A 22,011-nucleotide genomic window follows, 5' to 3' on the forward strand; every position below is an offset into this window, starting at 1 on the left:
AGCTTGGAAAGACCATGTAGATGATCAAACCCCACCTTCCTGCAGTATGCAGGAATTTCCCTTTTGTATTTCTCAGGTGTTTTGTCCTCACCTGCCTATATTTTAAAGTTGAAGCTTCATCAGCTGACCTCGCCAATTTATTCCATGTTTTAACTCTTTTAACAACCTCATGTCAAGTCTCATTGTTTTTCTTGTAAGCAATTTCATACTATTACTTCCAAGTTTGCCTTCCTGTGCTGACTTCAACAGTTCCTGCTTCCCTTTATTGCGGACACTCAAGTCATTTGCATATAGTTAACACATTCTTTCTTGACCGCTCTTTTCCAGCCTATATAGGTATATATTTAATGTTCCCAGTCTATCCTCATACCGTGTGATGTTTCCTCCTACCTTTGTCATCTTGGTAGTACCTTCAATTTATTATCCTTTTCATACTGAAATGCCCAAAATGATACACAGTATTGCAAGTGCTGATGTAGTAAAGCAGGAGTATTGCCTCTCTGCACCTTGAAGAGATAATATGACTTATACGCCCCAAACTAATATTATATTGGATTTTATTTTCTAACCGTGAACTTCTCTATCTGGCTAAGAATAGCATTAGAGGTCAATAAACCTTTCTTTCCATTTTGTATGGACATTTAGAATTATTTTGTCACAAATGTATAATCTTTCTTTTATTTTAGTGAAAAATCTCATTTTTATTAGTTTGTCCTTATAGTTCCTAAAATGCTTTTGCATTTTTCTATGCCGCCTCTAGGTTTGACCACCATTCCCTATTCTCTACTTTGTCTTCCAGGTCTTTTATAAAGATATTAAACAAAATGGGACCGAATTCCGATCCCTGGACCCCACTGGAAATCTCTCCCCAACTAGACGGACTACCAATTACGATTACTCTCTGTATACGGTTAGATAGCCAGTTTTTGATCCATTTTAATTGTATTTCTGTCCAAGACATCTTGTGTTGGCTCCCCTCCCCTGTGATACTGTATCAAGTGCTTTTCTGAAATCCAGACATAATGTCTACTGCATTCCCTTCATCTACTAATTTTGCAATCATATCAAAATAGACTATGAAATTGGTCTGGCAGAATTTGTTCTTAACCCATGTTTAGCCCCATGATGCTTTTGCTTCTAGATTATTATAATTTTGTTCCCTGTTTGCTTCATTACTTTGCAAAGGATGGATGTGAAGTTTTAAGGGTGGAAACAATAATGGTACCAGGTTGAAACACTTGCATCTTCTGGGACCTCAAGGTCTCCACAGCTTATATAGATATTAGCTGATGATTATTATCTCAGTACCCACGTATCCCCCAGAATTCTGGGGTGTAGGTCTGCTTGCCATTAGACTTGCAGGTTCTTCAAGTAACTTTTTGCTAAGTTCTATCTCTTTTTAAGTTGTGGATTTATTCTTACATTGTTGAGCCTAGTAATGTTGTCTTTGCTGTTATTAAATAGGGGTACTAAATGCATTAGTTCTGCCATCTTCCATCACTCTCACTGATTTCCTGACTGCTTAGCAGACATTTCATTTTGGATTTGTCTTATCCTTGATGTAGCTTATAGCTCTGTCCCCATTAGTAAGCAATATTTTCTACTGTCTCTGCTTCTCTTCCTTCTCCCATGCAGGACATGTAATCCTGACTAGATACCTCTTGACTTTCTATTTCCAATATAGCTTCTTTTTAGCCCTGAATTTATCCAAGCAGCCTATGGTTTGCCATGCTGAGCTTCCATCATTATGTCCTTCAGAATTGTCAATATTTTCTCTACAAATATTCTCGTTAGTACTCCATCCCACTTGACTCAGACTAACACTTTTAGTGGCTTCTCTGGAGGTATAACAAATCTTGAGCACTGAAATGGCAATAATAATGATTAACTAGCAAAACTCCCTCATTGCAACATGACGATTTAATGGATGTTATAGATGGCACAGTGAAGCATATAGTAAACATGCTGGGCTAATTGCAGGACTGTTCTATACCCTCTTCTTCCATAAACTAGTGTTAAGGGCCTTGCCAGTAGAAATTTTGCCTGGGGGAGACTGTGGTGGTGGAAAGCACTGTGAAGTACCTTTCACCAGCAGAGTAGGGAAATGCTACCTCAAAACTGTGAGGCAGCACAGGCTAGGAAGAGCGGGTATGGGCAGTGCAGCAGGGGGATATATTAGCACAGAGTATTTCTGCTACAGCTTTCGCAAAGGGACTCTTATTTAACAGAAAGCTAAAGCTGACTCTTTGTATGGAGCACTGAAATAAAAGTGTTTTCCTTAACTTCCCCCAGGAGTGAATATACCTTCCTCACCAGGGCACTACTTGATGCTGGCAGGTACAATGTGTATGTCCGGAAGCCAGCCCCATATGTGCATATGCAGACACTTTACCTCAGTTTTTCTATTGCGTAAACACAGTTTGCTCATACTGCACTTAGTCATTTTCTAACTACAAATATTTAATTTTTCTTTGCAATCAGTGTTTTTGTTTATTAACATGCTGAAGGGTCCAACACAGTCCCATGCAATAATGTTGGTGGTCCATTGTACATTAAGCCACATTATTTCAAGCAAAAATTGTAAAATTTTATTGAAGAACCCTGCTTATTTAAAATCAACATTTTGCTAGTTCAACTCAAAATAATAATTTTAGTTTTTCAATGTTCAAAACACTTTTTTACAATGTGATGTGTCACCAACTGTATTGTTCCACAGCTTATACAGTTTATTTATATTTAAAGCCCAGATAGTTCCAAAATAGCTTGAAGAACCGGGATGTTTTAACTGAAACAGGTTGTGTACCTACAACATGTGATGCACACAAATACTTATACTTTACTATACTCAAGGTCCTATTTTATCTTAATGTGAACATTAATTCAGTGATTGCCCCCTTGAAGTCTAACACCAAGCCTATTTACATATATTATTAAACATTTTATAAGACAGTTTAAATTGATTCTTTGAGTCAGAAGATTATTTTTTTAAAATGTGAGCTGACTGCTGACATCTCTGTTTAGAAAAGATATTTTGTCTGGACACAACAGCTTTTTTAAATATACTGTGGGGGTTTTTTTAGAACAACGATTCTTTATTCAGTAGTTTCTGTTCTATAAGGTGGCTAAAGTCAGAATGACTGATAGTTACAGTATATTTCTGTTACCCAACCCCAAGTGACAATCTAGTAGAATAATCAAATGAAAGATGACGTTCTGCCAAAAAATGGGATAGGAGAAATTCATTCTGGAAATGTTGAAACCCATAATACAATATTCAGATGGAACCACATCTTTTTAGATTTTAGTTACAGTAGAAATGTTGCTCTTTGGAGGCAAAGGGATTTTGAGAAACTGTTTCACCAACTAAGCAAATCAGAGCCACCATAGTTTGGCTGGGGAATAAGACACATATCCCTTGTGTGCACACCCCTGTGCAGCCATGGGTCTCACTGGACCATGGGTCTGGATGTGAGGGAAGAGGGGAAGCAGGGGATGCACATTCGCTACTCTCCCTGCCAAGTAGGTAGGTGGGGAGGGTTTGGAGAGTACCACGCCGACTTGCACACAGAGGCTGTCAGATCTGAACTAGCACAAGGAGGAGAGTATGGTTTAAATGGTGTAGAGCTGGATATGCTAGTGTCTTATCACCTGAGGCTACTCCTTTGCTGGACGAATCACTGACTGTCTGTTCAAACCTGTTTTCCAGCCCCGTCACACCACCAGAACAGCATAGAATGAGCTAGAGTGGGGGTCAGGATCTTGCCCTAAGTATTAAAGTGGAATAACTATACTCCAAGGTCATTAAGCACAGAGATGAGAGAAATAAAGTGGAAGCAGGTTTTACTTTAGATGAAGGGAGGCTGTAGTGAGGAGGAATGGAGAATGGCATGGCCATGTGAATAGTGTAGAGACTGTGCAGTATAGAAGGGTTGAGGCAGAGGCCTCTTACAATGCGGTCAGATTCTTTCATCCTTATTCACACTGAACAATACTTTATTCCTGTGCAGTGCTATTGAAATATTTGGGACTACTTGTAGAGTAGAGTCTATTCAACATGAGTAAGGACAGCGAAATCTGGCCCACAAACATCAAGAGCCTAGGAAAACAACATGAGTTTTAAAACAAATGCACAATCAATTACTAGAACTGAACCATGCAGTATTCTATTACATCACCACTTTCAGGGGCCTAAAAAGTTCCATTTAATATCTGCTATATCACACATGCCCCTTTCCTCTGTGCTTTTGGGGGCATTCAGCACTAACAACACTCTGCTATATTTTCAGCTAAACCATTTTTTACTACCTTATAAAGATGAGTGTTTTGTTTTTGTTTTGTTTACACTACTACTAAAACTGTATTGGGAGTTATTCTTGATGCCGAGCCTGAGGCTATCCTCCTTGCTGAATCAGATTACGAGATCTGTCATAAAAATGGACAGTGATAATAAAAGCACCATAAACAGAAAAGCCCAGTATTGACCCCACATCTTTCATCCTAAATTTGCCATTCACACATCACAGAAGAACACCTGAAAACCAAATAAAATAAAATAAAAAGTAAACCCTCTGCCCCATTAGCATTGTCTAGGAGTTTGATATGAATGCAATTTGAGAAAGTTCCCATCTTAGCCTGTGGCCTTTTACAGAAGTGATCAGAAGGTGACTTATCTCTACAGTGCATAGTGATATTCCAAATGACATCAGAATAAAGGTCAAGTCAGCCATGTGGGGTTTTCTGTCTGGGGCTGTGATCCTCACAATGCCATCTTTAATTCATGTAAGAACAGTGTGCACACACTCTGCTTGTTTAAGGCACATCAGGCTACTTGCATCATCTAAGAACCTGTCATCCAACACTGACCCTAAATTAAGAAACTCGCCCATATAATTCTTATGCATTTCAGATTTGTATTTCAGATTTTGTAACAGCAGACACAACTATGCCAAACAAAACACTAATACAGTCAAGTGTAAGAACTTTTGGCTTATCAAGCTTATTGCAAATAAAACATAAGGGGACCTCTGCCTAGTTACAACAGGGAAGGGACTGGAAACCACACTGCTAGATTCTGCCTGGTCCTACCAAAGACTTCAGCCTTGTGACCTTGGACAAGTCATTTGCACCTTTTTAAAATCAGTATAGTAAACCTTACCTTTTAGGGTACTGTGCATAAGAATGTTGAGGTTATTGGCTGAAGCAAGGACCATTAATATTATCATCATAGGGATGTACAAGAATACCACATACGAACTCATTATCCTCATGTCTCAGTGTGTCTGAACCCTGTATTAAATCTGATTATTTAGATAAATTAAATTTGTTTTGAGTGTTTTTAAGGTTTTTATTAGTATTTTAATTTAGAGAGAGAAACATTTCAGGTAATCCAAAATTCAGGTCATGAGCATTAGGATAACTGGGATTTACCTATATGTAGTTTTGATGAGAGAGATATTAGACGTCTTTGAGTCCATCTTTTGCAACGTTTCCCCACCAAATAACTATATATTTTGAGTGTCTTGTGCTCTTGTAAAAGATACAAAAGCACTTTAACACCTTGTCAATATTTTTTTAAGTTCTACTAGACAGAGGCCATTAACTCCTCAACACTATTTGAGAAACAAAATTGCTGTGTCAGATCTCAAACCTGAGTTATTTCCCTTATTTTCAAAATAGTGGAAATGATTGCTACCTTACCTTCAGGAGTGTTGTAAGCAAGACACAAGAAGTAATTCTTCTGCTGTACTCTGCACTGATTAGGCCTCAACTGGAGTACTGTGTACAGTTCTGGGTGCCACATTTCAGGAAAGAGGTGGACAATTTGGAGATAGTCCAGAGAAGAGCAACAAAAATGATTAGTGACCTAGAAAACATGACCTATGAGGAAAGATTGAAACAATTGGGTTTGTTTAGACTGGAGAAGAGAAGACTGAGAGGGGACATGATAATAGTACTTCTTCAAGTGATTGCTCATGTCTATTCAACTTAGGTGTGTGTGCTCGCCCCACCCTCAGTTCCTTCTTGCCACCAGTGATGGTTCTGGAACTGTTGCTGCTTCAGCTAGTGCTGTAGCTCCTCGTTCATACAAGCTAGTTATCAACTGTATTATATTGTATATAGTTTTCTATTAGTGTTTATAAATCCCATAGCTATAGTTAGAGAATTTGTAGGTTCCGTACGGGACTTTGCCTCAGAACAGGACATGCCCCGATCCCCAGAATTTAAGCCCTGTGATCGCTGCAAGAGGCCCATGCCCATTAGTGATCCACACAGCAGTTGTCTGCGTTGCATGGGCAAAGGACATATTAGTGAGAAGTGCAAAATTTGCAAGTCCTTCAAGCCAAGGACTAAGAAGCAGCATTTAAGAGCTCTCCTTATGGAGTCAGCCCGCACCCCGGCACTGGAGCAACGCTCCGAGTTGGTGCCGAGTACTGTGATCTCAGTACCCAGCGCCCCCCGGCCGGCACCCGTCCCCATCCGTGGCTCCGACGAAGAAGCCCAAGAAAGCAGGATGAGGCCAGTCTCCAACCTCCCGCAAGGGAAAGGATAAGACTGGGTATGAGCTATGTCCCATGCCGGGCAAGTCTTCATCCACACCGGGATCTCGGGCCCAAGCTCCGGTGGAGCGATGTAGCCCAACCCGCTCCCCGCCGGCTACCCCAGATAGTAGCAGAGGCCTCCATCAACTCCGGGTGCCGTCCACGCCGGAGGCCTGCAGGCGGCGCAGGAGATCATGTCCCTTCCAGTGCCACCCGCACCAGCCCCTGCGGTTCCCTAGTCACGGGGTAAACCTGCGTTCGGACCACTTCGGTCCCCACCTCAGCGACACCCTTCCCTGTCGCGGGGGAAGTCCTGCCAGCGCTCGCCCTCCTGTAGCCACCACGCATCTGACCGCAATAGGCAGACACAGCACAGCCCCATTTGGTCCCTGACCTTGCACACGGGCAGAGAGGCTTGAGGCGCAGCTCGCCAGCCACCGGGCCCAGACCTTTGGAGGCACGCGCCCCCCAGCAGGAGTCTGGTCCTGGCATGCGGCATCTCTGAGACCGCGGTACTGCTCCAGGGACCGCTGAAGGGTACTGCTTGGGAGTCACCTAAGTTGAATGGACATGAGCAATCATTCGAAGAAGAAAAGACAATTACTTTTCTATAACTGGTGTTATTCGAGATGTGTTGCTCATGTTCATTCCACAACCCACCCTCCTTCCCCACTGTCGGAGTTTCCAGCAAGAAGGAACTGAGGGTGGGGAGAACTGGCAGTGCCCTGTATACCGCAGCATGTGCGCACCACTCCAGGGGGCTCTGGAGCCGGTCCTCTACAGATACTGCTGAGGGGAAAACTTCTGGCACTGGTGCACATGGCGAGCACACACCTAAGCTGAATGGACATGAGCAACACATCTCGAAAAACACCAGTTATTGAAAAGGTAACTGTCTTTTTTTCAAGTACAAAAAAGGTTGTTACAAGGAGGAGGGAGAAAATTGTTCTCCTTAACCTCTGAGGAAAGGACAAGAAGTAGTGGGCTTAAATTGAAGCAAAGGCAGTTTAGATTGAACATTAGGAAAAACTTCCTAACTGTCAGGGTAGTTAAACACTGGAATAAATTGCCTGGGGAGGTTGTGGAATGTCCATCATTGGAGATTTTTATGAGCAGGGTAGACAAACACCTGTCAGGTGTTCTAGATAATATTTAGTCCTGCCATGTGTGCAGGGAACTGGACTAGATGACCTCTCAAGGTCCCTTCCAGTCCTACAATTCTATGATTCTTGGATTTTCAGTAGTGGAAAGTACTGATTCTCAGGAGGGCCTTAATGTGCACTCACATTGCAATATTCCATGTAGACATATTCTGCATGTGTATTATTATTATTTATTATTTGTATTATTGTAACATCTAGGTGTTCCAGTCAGGGCCAAATTTCCAATTAGGCACAGTAGGCGCGTGCCTAGGGGCGGCTGCATTCTAGAGGCGCCTAAAAGTTAAAAGTGGGTTAAAGTTTCATTTTTTACAGAAAACACGAAGGTCAGCTGTACGCCGGGGGGCACTAAAGATGCTGTGCCTAGGGGCACGTAAGTTGTAAATCCAACGGACCCCATTGTGCTAAGTGTTGTACAAACACAGAACAAAAAGACGGTCCTTGCTCCAAAGTTATATTATATTAAATGGGAGGGGGTAAAAAAACAACCCTGTGCTATAAAGGTTAAATTCACCCAGAAGCTTAAAGTTGCCAGACATTCTTTTGGGCACTGCTGCACTTTTTTTTGTTGGCTCACACAGAATTCTTTAAATGGACAGAAAAAAACTGGAAGCAGGTTCCTGAGTGAGAGTCCCCAGGCTAGAGCGAGAGTAGGCTGAAAAGTTATTTTTTTTTAACTCTTTATTTTATTTCTCCTTTATTTCCTTTATTTCTTACTTTCCAGTTTTAAATATATTATCCTGAAATCAGCCTCAGTCTGAAACAGGACAAACAGCTACATTAATGCAGCATTAAGGTCAGGACCGGCTCCAGGGTTTTTGCCGTCCCAAGCGGCGGGGGGGGGGGAAAAAAGCCACGATCGCAATTGCGATCAGCGGCATTCCAGCGGCAGCTCCACTGCGCCGCTTTCTTCTTCAGCGGGAATTCGGCGGCAGGTGCTTCCCTCCGAGAGGGACCCGCCGCCGAATTGCCGCCGAACAGCCCGACGTGCCGCCCCTTCCCCTTGGCCGCCCCAAGCACCTGCTTGCTGGGCTCGTGCCTGGAGCCGGCCCTGATTAAGGTTACCTGTTATATTGAAACACAAAGGGCCAGATCATCCTCAGTCTCTGCTCAGTCCCCACCGTCTGCCTTGAAAAGTCACTGGATGTGACTTTTTTCACTGATATATCCATAAGGATTTCTTCAAGGAGATTACCTTGCAACATGCAGTCAGAATGGAGGCAGAAGGATGTGCTTTACCTTCCTCTCTCCCAGTAAATATGGAGGGGCCTACTCACAAACCTGATGGGTCCAGAGTCCCTCCACACAAAGGCCCTCTACTCCCACACTGGCTCTGACCCCAAAATGGACTTCAGCTCCCTAACTGCCAGAGATTTCACAGCCACAGCTGCCTTCAGTCTCCGCTGGGGGAAACTACAGAAAAGCTATTTTTCCGGGTAACATTGTTTCTGACTCACCCTCTGACCATTCACTCCTCCATTATCTCAGGTTCCTGCAGGGCTAGAAGCAGGAAACATTACCTTTAGAAATGAGAGAATTTTCCTTGCTTCTTGCTCCATAAAGTTCTGAGATATCAGACAACAGAGGTGTAGAACTTTTAAGCGTGGCAGCATGGCTCCCTCTGAGCCCTGTAGACTAGGACTCATGGTAACTAAAGCACATGGCTTTACAGCCAGAGGGCTACAAAAGAAAATTCCAAATCCAAATAATTTAAAAAACACTTGTAAAATAGGTTGTTGTAACATGATATATACCAAATATATAGTGTGGTGTGGCATAACAATTTTATCAGCACTCATTTGGGATGACCTGAATAACCCAGGTCAGTTGCGACCTGAAAATATTGATACCCCTGTATATAATAATTGAGTGTGACAGTTGCCTAATAAACTGTTAGTCATTTTACACTTTTTTCCAAGACATAACATTTTTGTTTGATTTGCTGGGATTAAACCCAATATGTTCTTAAAATACCTGGAGTGAAGATGTTGCTATAGAGTCCTATGTTACACGTGCTCTGTATGTGTGTGTGTGCGCATGTGTGCATGCAAGCAAATGTTTTCAATACATTGTCGTTTATAGATATACAATATAGACATGCACATACACACAAGAGCTGGTAAATAAACAGAAGAAAATTTCCACCAAAAATAATTTTTCCCACCCTATTTTTTGTTGATAATTTGAATTTTCTGGAATTTACAGAGTGGCTATATACATTAGTGTGTGTGTGTGTGTGTGTGTGTGTGTGTGTGTGTGTGTGTGTGTGTTATAGCTAATCTGAACATAAAAAAAATCAAATTTCCAAGTGAAAATGGCAAAAAGGGGCAAAACAATGTATTCCCTTTCTTTACCAACTGTAGAATGAGTGTACGTATAAATCTAATTATATAATGTACTTGGATATTTTCGACATCCATGCAGAATTTTACTGGGAAAAAAGCCTAAAATGCCTCTGTTTCTTCTGCAACAGAAACCCTCATTCTGTTCTTGTCACGCATATTTCCCCCAAACATGCCCTAAAACTAGAATATCAAGGTACAGGTAAGCCACACATTATTGTTCTAATTCTAACAAATTAAATGATAGAGGAGCTTTTCTAATTACTTTACAACAGAGCACTGCTAATTTTAATGATGCCAAACAATCAGTGAAGCCCACAGCCACAGCCAATTTTTCAGACCTTGAAATCACTCCTTTACTCATTTTCTTTCATTTGTGTTTACAAATACATTTCTAGCCCCTTTGTTGTGAAGATAACCTTCAAAAATATAAACATTTTCCTTTGGCTAGAAATTTGCTAATAATTCTCCATAATAATCATGAATGAAATTCTGGCCCTGTTGTAGTCAAGAGAAATGTCACCACATTTCTTATTCACAGTCTTTGCCACTGCTTCTTAAGTCCAGTGACACCTGTGCCTCCCTTAAGCTTTGAGTAGAGCGCCAAAGAATCATAATTCTGACACTCTCCAAAATCCTGAAGTTAAACCTGCATCGAAGTAATTATATCGTATGAAGATGAATGGAACATGCCATGCAATCTTCTCTCCAGTTTCTTATCTTCCAAGTTGTGATTAAACATCTCCAGGTGCCTGAGTGCTTGCCACATAAGGCTTCATATATTTGACTTCATGGAGGAAAAATAATTTGTCTACATTTTACAGCAGTTTGTTTTGAGAATGGGCTAGATATGCCAAAACTTATCAGCATTATGTTGACTGTCTAGCTTGTGTATCAAAAACACAACTATTTCCAAATGATGGCGTAAGATCTGTGTGTCTATCTTTTCAAATTGCTACCACCAGTTAACAATCAATATTTCCAGCATAGTTGGCTTTTCAGAAAACATTCAAAGAGCTGCAATAGAGAATTTGATGTTATAAATGTTTGGAGATAAGCCATTCGGCGCTCTTTCTATAGTGGCTTTTGATGCATGCTCCTTATGTTGAGGTACTTCATAAGCTTAATTAATATTAAGATCCCACTCCCGTAGACGCTACTGAGAGCAAGTCTGTGAGAGTTTTGCCTTATGTACAGAAACATTTTCATACGCAAGACAAAAACAAATGTCTTTAAGATACTGAAAACATACATGACACATTTTTGCACATGCTTCCTGTTCGTCAGCTTGTTTCTGTCTTAGTTAGGTCATAACCCACACAGCTAATCATCATCTGAAATGTTGCTCAGCCCCTCCTCCCCAGGCTTACATTATCAATTATAATTCATTTCTTTTTAAAGGAAATAAATTTCTTGCTCTTAAATTATTATCTAGGGTAATGTTGTGTTCCGTTAATCTGCTACTTTAAAATGAACTGCAAAGATTTCCCTCGCAACAAAAGCAGTTTTGCATGTTCCTCCCAGAAGGTAGACATATGTAAATGTGATTAGAATAAGATGTGTGATAATGACCTCCCAAAAAGAGTGAGAATGACCGCACCACACCTGAAGTGGGGGGAACTTTGTCTGGGCTTGCCGAAGGAAGGCAGCAGTGCTTTATGGCGGAGGGGGGAAAGGGGGTCAAACTGCTGCAAAAGGTGAGCAGTGGTCAGATTTGTGGTCAGATTTGTGGCGCTGACTCACCCCCCAGGAATCTGAGGTCAGAAGGCATAAAGGTGCAAGCCCATGGCGTTGGAAGCCCCTTTTCCACGCAGCAGGCAAGGCGGAAGCCCCCCTCCCTCCCTGAGAGGTGGATAATATCAGGTTGGGTTAGGACCTGCTGTGGGCATTGTGCTAGTCACTCCTTTTTAGAGGGGCTGGGAAGGAATTGGCTTCGGTGGAGTGAGGTTTTTCGCCTTCCCCACAGTGGGTGTCAGGAAGGACCTTTTCTGATAAGAAGAAAAGGTGGTAGGCTATATGTCGCAACTTAATTTGTAAGTGTGGGGTGGATGTCCAGTGCAGGTACTCCATAGGGAGGGCATCCAGTAAACAGATGAATGGCCTAGTAAAGGATTTAAAATCCCTTATCTTCACTACTTCTTAAATTTCTCAAAATTTTTATAGTTTTACTGAAAATTTACATTAAATTTTCAAATTTTCAGTCAGCTCTACTAAAAAACTTCCTTATATATTACTTCAGGTAAAGGTTTGTTTCCTCCCTCCCCTAGTACACAAAAAGTGTCCCATTTAAAAAAAAAATCAGATAGTTCAGACAGGTCCAATTTTAAACTTCAGAACCTTCAGATTAGTTTCCAATCAGGAAAAAAAATGTTTATGCTGTATGCACATTTGAGAAAATTTGGTTCACAGTTTTTTTGTTTGCTTTAAGCTACAACTAGTACAGGTTACAATGAAATGTTTTTTTCCACTTCAGTTATAGTGGTTTGTGATGTCATATTTTTACAGACATCCCTTTTTGTCTCCACTCAGATTTCTTAAAGAGGTGGTGATTGCCTTAAATACAATCAATGAAGTTCTAATTACATTTTTAAATGCATACTTTTTCTTTTTTTTTAGGTTTCTAAATTGCAGTGTAGCTTAAATAATGTGTTTCTAGTAATAACAGGTATTTAACTTGCCAGATATCATTACAGAGATAAAAAAGGTCTGTTTGTTATGTGTGTGTAAGCTGATTCCTTTGGGATAGCTGAAATACTTCACTATTGTTTTCCTATATATCAGTTCATTGCTGTGTTGTCTTACCTGCTTTGTCTTGTAAAATTCCTTCCTTCTCCTAATGAATGCTTCTTCCTTCCCCTGAGGATTCATAATAGCTAACAACTATTACATACATTACTACTGTAGATTTGGGGGTGAGGAGCTTAATATTAATGTAATATTTTAAGCCCCGATTCAGGAAAGCACTTAAGTCTATGCTTAACATTAAGAATGTGCTTAAGACCCATTAAAATTAAGCATCTGCTTCAGTGCTATCCTGAATTGGGATGGTTCCCTGATTCAGGGACTTAGTTGCGGGTTATAGTCAACTAAAGTTGCTATAAGGAAATGGAAATTGAATACACAATTTAAAGGTTTTGTTTATTCCTAGTCCCTCCCATTTTGCTAGGGGATAAGGTAGGGCTAAACTTTCCCTGTCTAAAAGTAGGGAGGAAGAAATTGTATCTATAGAGACTGCTCCTCATCCTTCTCTCCACTGGCTGGTTCAGGTGCCTGTGTCCATTTGCTCCTGGAAATAGGTAAGGATAACTGGTACTACAAAATGGCTGCTGTAAACTAGAGTCGAGGGACCAAGACTGGATATAAGGAGACCAAGAATCACATTTCTGGCCTTTCCCAACAGTGTCCTCCACATTGTAAGCCATGGAGCAAATTCAGCTTTTGATTCAAAATCCTTTGAAATTAATGAGTCTTTCCATGGACCTCAGTGGGCTTTGGCTCAAACCCCGAGGGAACATAGAGACAGGTCCGGAGTGTGGATGTTGTGGAGTTTGCTGAATTTTTTTTTTAACCCCCATTGTCATGCCCAAAGACTCGCCTTTTCCTCTTCTATGCTGCATAACTGTTGCAAAATAAAAGTCCTCACGTCCTGGAATGCTGTGAATGTGCAGTGGATATTAAAAACCATATACATTTTTTTGTTTCTGGTGCATGGCCATTTTGTATGTTCAGGATACTGAAGCATTTATGACAGATTATGCTCTCAGATGTATACATTCACAGCTCCCACTGAAATCCATAAAAGCAACACACATCTGAGGGTGAAATTAGGCCCTGGGAATTTTGTTGCAAGTAATTAGAGATGTGTAAAGCTCAGCAGTCTTGGTTCACATTGTTTTTTTCAGTTTGTTTTCTAAGTTTCCTATCTGTGTGAGTTAAACTCCCTTGATTTACTTTGAGTTTTAGGGTTTAGATCAGGTGTCGGCAACGTTTGGCACGCGGCTCGCCAGGGTAAGCACCCTGGCGGGCCGGGCCAGTTTTATTTACCTGCTGACGCGGCAGGTTCGGCCGATCGCGGCCCCCACTGGCCGCGGTTCGCCGTCCCGGGCCAATGGGGGCGGCGAGAAGCCGCAGCCAGCACATCGCTCGCCCGCGCCGCTTCTCGCCGCCCCCATTGGTCCGGGACGGCGAACCGCGGCCAGTGGGGGCCGCGATCGGCCGAACCTGCCGCGTTAGCAGGTAAATAAAACTGGCCAGGGTGCTTACCCTGGCGAGCCGCGTGCCAAACGTTGCCGACCCCTGGTTTAGATAAACCCAAGAACCTGAAGGACTCTGCAGAGTTTTGTTGAATTTCGACCTTGGCCTGAAATCAAACAAAGTCACCTGAAATCATAACTCAGCCCATGTTTGCTCACAACTCACCTCAGGTTAACTGCAGAGTCTGTGAACTTCACTCACATTTCAAGTTGTTACAAAATCTGACCCATGTGAGCTTTGCTTTGTGTCAGGTTTCTTTCTGAACAATTCCTACAGCTCTGAAAGTAAAGCCCTCTTTCTTCTATGGAGGCACAAAAGCACATGTGCATGTTTAGTGGCACAGTTCCATTTTTGGAGATTTTGAAATATTGACCATGCATTTTGAAGTGCATACATGTTTAGTTTTAGTAACACATTTACCACTCCAGAACAGCTACATATAGTTGGGCTGCCATTTGTAAACCATTAAATTTTTTGAATATTTTCTAGAGTGAAATTAGAGAGACTAATACAGAAACTTCCCCAATAGTGTATACAGAGAATTCCTCCATAGTGTCTCCGTTCCTTCTTACACACCTTATCCCTTATAGCCAGTGCAATTCCTGTAGATAAGATTCAAGTAGTTTTCTTTCTAGAGGGATTATTTTATGTCCTTTGGCATTTCACGTATGTGAGCCTTTCCAAGGCATGTTTCCTTCAATTCCAGTCTAGAGAGTTGATTCTAAGTTGTTTGCTCACAGTACATGTAAATGATGAGGCCCAATCGTACAGTTTAAGCTTCTGAACAAATTAGGTAATTTTGCTTTTCCTGTCCTGGCAGAGTGGACCAATTTTGCTTTGGCAAATATGGCAGGAGTTAACCATACCTAATGAAATTGTGAATTATTTCTATGCATTTCTCACCTATGTTCTTGTTTCACCCAGATTTCACAGAAATACCAGCCATCATATCTTTCTTATACATTTCTTCTGTACCACTCTGTGTTTAAAATGAGCAATCGGTATCTGCAAGTATCTATACTATATAGATTAAACAAGAATTTTGTTTAAATACCAGAAAGTAAAGATGTCAGTGATATTATGTGTTTTGAATAGCTAAGTTATCCATTACAAATATACCTTCTGAATAAATGTTGAACACAGCAGGAGATAATACTCCAAAACCAAGATACTGATTCCCTACCAGCATCTAGAGAGAAGAGTGATTGTTTGTGGAAGTGAATCCTCCTAAACTTATATACACATGAGAATGAATGTAGAAGTTGTACATTTAAGATATTGTACATTGGATGATTAATAAGTGTAACAGGAATTCCTTTAGATAGCCATCATTTTGGAGTTTCTGTATAGCAGGGAGAACATACAATGGTAACATTTAAGCACTCTTCTCTGTGTATTTCTTTTGTTTGGGAGGCCATCAGAAAAGATCAGCAACCCTCTTATAGGGCTCCAGGGTCATTTTTTTCTCACATCAACCTGGACCTATGAATACCATTTAGGCCATTTATTTTGCCATCCTCCTTATTCGACTGGTGATGAAAACTCTTGCATGTGTGCTGTGCTCTAGGCACCACTTTTCCACTTCTGAATTCACCTTTTATTTCCATAGTTCTTATTGCTACTTTTTTCATCATATTCCCATCCTCCCTTCTTCCCTTCCTCCTCCCCTGGGAATTTCTCCATTATGTTTGAACTCTGTTGTTCACCATAAGGAGTCCTGTTGTATGGTTGAACAACCATTCAGCACCAAAAGATTTTTTTAACCTTCTCCTACCACCTTTGAAACCACTTGTATGCCCACTTCCCCCCAAAAATAATTTCTATGATTCTTTTCATATCATCATATCTTCCTGGGTCAGAATGACCACTCGGAAAAAATACATTTACATCACTAATTTGTTACCTACAGTGGCAGGGCCAAGGCAGTAATAGCATCTCTAAAGCCAGAATATACTTATGCTGGTTGTTGGCTTAGAGGGCCCTGTACCTTTAATTAAAAATGCATATCCTATTAATACCCTATAGTGCATTAATTTTTACTGAAAGATAACAGCTACCTTATCTCTAAGGAAACTGGTCTTGATTTTATTAACTTACAGGACAGAAGAATAATTGGCACATATCATTGTCCAGAAATGTATTCAACAAAGGTATCTTTCATTGTTTTTTAAATGTTTTTATCCTTAGAGACTTAAAATTGAGGTCCTGACCATTTATGGTCATTAAAGATCCCATGGCACTTTTTGTAAGAGTAGGTACCACAACCCCAAGCCTCCTGGCCAAATTTCAATTTGTGTAATTATGTTCTGCTTATTTGACCTTCCCACCACCACCCACCCACCCCATAGTTTCAATTGGCTACAGCATTCTTCATTTCCTGTATTAAAATAAAGTGTGTTGTTCTGCACTGATAGACAGTCACCACATTTCACCTGACAGGTGATTGCATTTCACTGGCTTGTGAAGTGATTCTTCTTTCTAAAGATTGTAAAGCGCTTTGGGATCCTGCTGTGTACAGTAAACATGATTCATTATCATTCTATCTCAAACATCAATTTAGTAACAAAAATACCTGTACATTTTATTTAGAGCTGGGCGAACCTGGTAAGTTCAAATGACACTCCTCACTCTAATCTCATAGTGAACCTTTTTTGAGGTTCAAAAGTTAGGTTGATTTTTTTTCATTGTTTTTCATTTTCACATCCCTCTGTGCTTCCTGGATTGGAAGTGAAAGATCTGAAATACCGTGAAAAATACTATTCTTGTGAGATGTTCAAACAAATGTTCCAGGTGTGGGAAGGTCAGATTAGTTCTGGAGACGCATGTGAACTTTTGTGTGCTTATCTGAGCATTCAACCATTTGGAGGTTCGCCCAACACTAATTTACTGTATTCGGGGTTACTTCTATTTTCCTTCAGAAAAGTTGTTGAGGTTTTGCAAAACCTCCTCTCCAGCTTTCATGTTGTTAGACAAACGTGATATGTGCAAAAGAAGACCCCTATCCCCAGAGACTAGTTTAGAATTTTAAATAAATAAAGGATCTAAAACAAAATATATTCTCGCAACTACTTCCTTTCTGTTTAGTGATACTAATCCACTATCTGCTGCCTATATATACATATATATATCAGGTATATGTAGCAGCTTGCTCTGCTGCCATATTTGCTGGGTGCACGCTAACATTTCAGTGATCTTAATGACATATCAACAGCAGCCATACAAGACTCAGTGCAAAAGAAATAGATAGTTAAGTGGAGAAAAGTTCTTAGCTGTTTACTGTAGCATGTCTAGTTCCAAGTCTATTTGACTATAATAAAACTTTTCCTGTGCTTGTATTTTCAAACAAAGTATATTCTATAATGTTCTTTAAAGAACACCTTGTGGGCTGATATCAGTGCGAACCAGAGGGTAGATAAACTGTTCAGATTCAGTTCAGTCTCAAAGAACTTCAGCTGTGGCCAAATTTGGTTAAACCAAAGCCATTCTTACGGTAGATTCTTATCAATGTACAGCTGTCTATCTTCCTTTTAAAACCAAAGTAATAGGCCTGACCTTTGTTAAACCTCTTGGGTGAAATCCTGGCCCTATTGGGGTGACTGACAAATCTCCCATTGATTTTAGTAGGGCCAGATTTTCACCCCTCATATCTGGATTAGACAATATGGAAAAAGAAACTTTCAAAGGAGCTCGTAACTCATAATTTGTCCTAATTAATTATCTAATATTTTCCATTAGTTAACCTCAGTATTTCCATAATTCAAAATATTTCTTATGATAACTACATGGGGAATTGCAGGGAAAAGTACAGGTATTTAGGTAAGCTTATGTATTTTTTTTTTTTTAAATGGAAAAGTTTTAAGGTCCACTGTTGCACTCCTGATTTAAACTAGAGTAGAATTTAGTCCCATATCTTTGATTACTCAGGCTTTTAATCATAACATTGCATTAATGCTTTTTTCACTGAATACTTTTTTAATTGAATTGCCTTGTTTGAGTTATTAATTTTTTTTAAAAGTTAGTAACCGCATTTGAAACAAATGTGCAATTACATTTAATGTGATTACACTCCGAAATAAATGCATATTTTTCTTGCCTCTAAAGTTCAGCCCTGTGTTATTGCCAGTGCTATGGTCTGATGAGATGACCCAACATGCACTGTGCTTATGAAGATCATGAGCATTGGAGAGTGGAGACTGCCTATAGGTATAACATAGAGTATGTCTGTATTTTCTCTCCCAGTAGCCAGTGGTTGTGTTAGAATTTCAAGATTTCTTATATGATCTTCTTACAAAACTGCTGAATATCTTGGGGGAGGAAATCATGTTTGCTTTATCCTCATAGGCATGCTCCAGCATTCATGTATAGCAGTACTGAATTCACCTATGTTGTGCACATTTGGAGGTTTTGCTAAAACAGAGGCTGCATTTCGTGGAAGTAGAAAACAAAACAAAACAAAAACTCCTAGCACTATATTAAACCCAGATATGTGTGCACAAGGGCAGTACCGTACTTTTTCAAGATGCATGGAGGTTTGTGCTAGGTATGTGAGATTAGGATATGGCCACTGACTCTGGGTCATAACTGTGTATTGCCTCTGCTCACAAAATCTGGGATCCAGCAAATATAATCTGTTCAGATGTACAGGACAGGCCTTATTACTCTTACCATTTACAAAAGAATGACAGTAAAAACGGTAATGGTTGTATTTAAAGGACAGGAGTAGAAGTTTTTTAGATAGGCATCCAGTGGATTGGTATTGTTAGGTCCAACCTTTGTCAGTGTGGTCTCAGTTTACAACTGATTGGGCTTTTCTTTCCCCCATGCTAAAGCTGCCTTCTTATATCTTACAGATGGATCCACATGAAAACATTTTGTTGAGCACACTTGAAATTAAAAATGAGATGGCCGCCTCCGAGGCTGTTATGGGGCTTGGGGACCCTAGAAGCACTATGCTGGCCTACGATACTTCAAGCATCCAGTACCGGAAAGCTGGCTTGCCCAGACACAGCTTTGGTCGCAATGCCCTGGAGCGACATGTGGCACAAAAGAAAAGTAGGCTACGGAGACGTGCCTCTCAACTGAAAATTAACATCCCTGACTTGACTGATGTAAATGCCATAGATCGATGGTCACGCATATTCTTCCCTGTTGTTTTTTCCTTCTTCAATATTGTCTATTGGCTTTACTATGTGAACTAAAAAACAAAGCCACACAGAAAGCAAGAACTGGATTTCTCTTCAATTTGGTTGTACAGCCAAAAGTGGGACTTAGAAAAATTCTATTCAGGACAAAAGTTACTTTAAAACACCTTAGTTGCTGGCCCACTCTACGGTCTGTTTTATAATGTTTCGGTTGCTTCTGCTAAGTCATAAACACATTCTTAGTTACAGTAGAAACTGGTTCCCCCTTTTAAAAATGTGGGTATATATGAAGAGTGAAGGCAAAATTCCATTCAGTCATTTTTTTTCAACACTCATATCTGAGTTTAAACCTTAAACTATAAAAAAGGGAAATTTGGGAGACAGGTTTGAGTTTTAACAGCAGAATGTGCCATTTCTTTGTGAAATTGCACATCAAGTACATATGCATCTATACTTGATTAAAGAGTGTACTAAGATGCTATCATGCTTATGAAACATATACATTACCTTCTAAATGTGTAAACTTGAAAACAAGTAGTGCCTATCATCTCACCTTCATGATGATGATGGTCAAAGATTTCTGAGCAGTAGTCAGGTAATTGCTATTTTTTATTGAAAGACTAAACCTTTGACTGATATTATGAGTGGGTTAGGAGTTTGCACAGAAACTTAAGCAAGTAACACTAGTTTTGTTTTGGATTTTAAAGAGTTGGCATAAGGTCATAGTCACAATTCATTGTACTTTTGATATGTGGGGGAATGTGGAAATCAGATTTAGAGATGGACCAACCTGTCATGGCCTAAATGGTGGACATGTTGATATGCTCAGTTCCTGGGAGATGGAGTCATTTGTCCAAAGTGCCAAATGTTGATTGGCCAAATAATAACTTTACAGATGGCTAATGGAAACCATTGGTGCCCTGCTCTTTTAGGATAGAAAAAGGGATACAAGTGGCAACCATTCAAGATTGCGCCCCAGAGAAAAGGAAGGCTAGAATTATATTGTACAAATGAATGTTGTCAGTCATAGTCCCTGTATTAGTCCAAAAGATTCATATGGAATTTTCTTTCAGGTTTGTAGGCTTCCGTGCTTTACACCTGAGAATGCTTTTATATTTAGCATCTAACATCCAATTTAAAGAGAGTTATTGAGAGAGCAGACAGTTACAGGAATTAATATCTTAGCTGTTTGAAGAATTCAGATTTCAGAAAGTTTCCAGTTTTGTAACTTCAATAGAAAATTTACAGATAGGATATTTTCTCCAGCTGGACTAGACAGTGCCATGCATTGTTTTTTTTTAATTTAATAAGATATTATAAAGGGAATGATTTGGTAGGCATGCCTTTAAGAGATTAACTACGCTGTTCAGTATTTCCTGCTTTAGAAGGTCTAATGGCTACCTTTAAAAACTGGCAAAATTCAATTTTGCCTTAGAAAATATGGGAGTTTTTTATTTAAAAAAAAAATAGTATCCTCTTGTTTTTCCTTCCATGTAATTTTATTTTTTTTTATAGGAGAACTATTCCTAAAGGACGAGGCAAGGTAAAAAATGTGCTCATTTAATGAAAAATAAAAATTGACAACTGTGGTAAGAAAAAAGCACCAACTTCTAATGACTTCCACAGAATTATTCGGTCTACTGTTCGACGAAAAATAGTTATGATAGCAGCAGCCACATCCTGTTTTAACTATGCTACCTCTCAGCTATATACAGATTTCTTAAAAGAACCACAAATTCCAGCATGCTCTGAATAATAGTATTTCTGATATAGTCGAGGAAAATTTACAGCTATGTTTTCCCTATTTAAGGATTCAATTGCCAGTCCTTTTAAGAATGATTACTTAACGTTTTTCATAAAAAGCAGATTTTTTTCTCTTTCCTTTAAAAAAGTAGTAGCTCGTGGAAATTTCTGTGGAGGGGGTTTAGGGGAGACAAATGATTAGAGGAAAACAGCTTTGAGAATTAATAGGCCGAGTTTACACCATTATTTTTTACTTCTCTGCCACATTACCATGGGCTTCTGCTTCAGAAAGAGAGAAAAAACAGCTTTGAATGTTATTGGGAAAGAACCTGAAAATTAGATGCACTGGGTACCCCAACTCTCTTTTTTAGGGGAATGGTGGGTACTCAGTACTGCCTCAATGGTCAAACCCTGAACTGCATATATTCAAGCTTTTGACTATGTGATTAGCCTTTCCATGGCATTCACACATGAGTTCGCAGTGCATTTCACAAACCAGAACAATGTGCTTTTGTAGATGCATTTGAAGTTTGAACTTCTATGAATCATGCATGCAAACTCATTCTAACTTCTCGGGAAAGGATCCACACCACAAATTGGTAACAGTCTTAGAAGTCTATTTTTTATATATGGCACCCTTTGTGATAACCTAATGCTGTCTTATACTCACAGTTTTCATTCAATGCACTAAGAGCCTTTAACACTTGTGTTTCACAGAAGCATAATTTAAATACAGGGAGCACAGTGCACACACATGGTAGATATGCCTCAAATATAAAACCTAATAGAGAGTATGTTTACTTTCTGCATTGGTTTAGCAGGTCAGCTGTAG

General features: G+C 39.9%; 1 protein-coding gene across 2 annotated transcripts in view; it reads left to right on the plus strand.

The window, feature by feature from the left end:
• GABRB2 (gamma-aminobutyric acid type A receptor subunit beta2) overlaps positions 1 to 19,493 on the plus strand; it is a 253,223-nt gene extending 233,730 nt beyond the window's left edge. Inside the window, exons 9-10 of one of the 2 annotated variants that reach the window (XM_065409096.1) lie at positions 800 to 910; positions 19,146 to 19,493. In XM_065409096.1, the coding sequence (XP_065265168.1) occupies positions 800 to 910; positions 19,146 to 19,493 (459 nt within the window). The remainder of the gene's footprint in view (positions 1 to 799; positions 911 to 19,145) is intronic. The other variant, XM_065409097.1, reaches the window with a different exon arrangement.
• Positions 19,494 to 22,011: the final 2,518 nt, after the last annotated feature.

This window comes from Emys orbicularis, chromosome 8, assembly GCF_028017835.1.
Source record: "Emys orbicularis isolate rEmyOrb1 chromosome 8, rEmyOrb1.hap1, whole genome shotgun sequence".
Classification (NCBI taxonomy): domain Eukaryota; kingdom Metazoa; phylum Chordata; order Testudines; family Emydidae; genus Emys; species Emys orbicularis.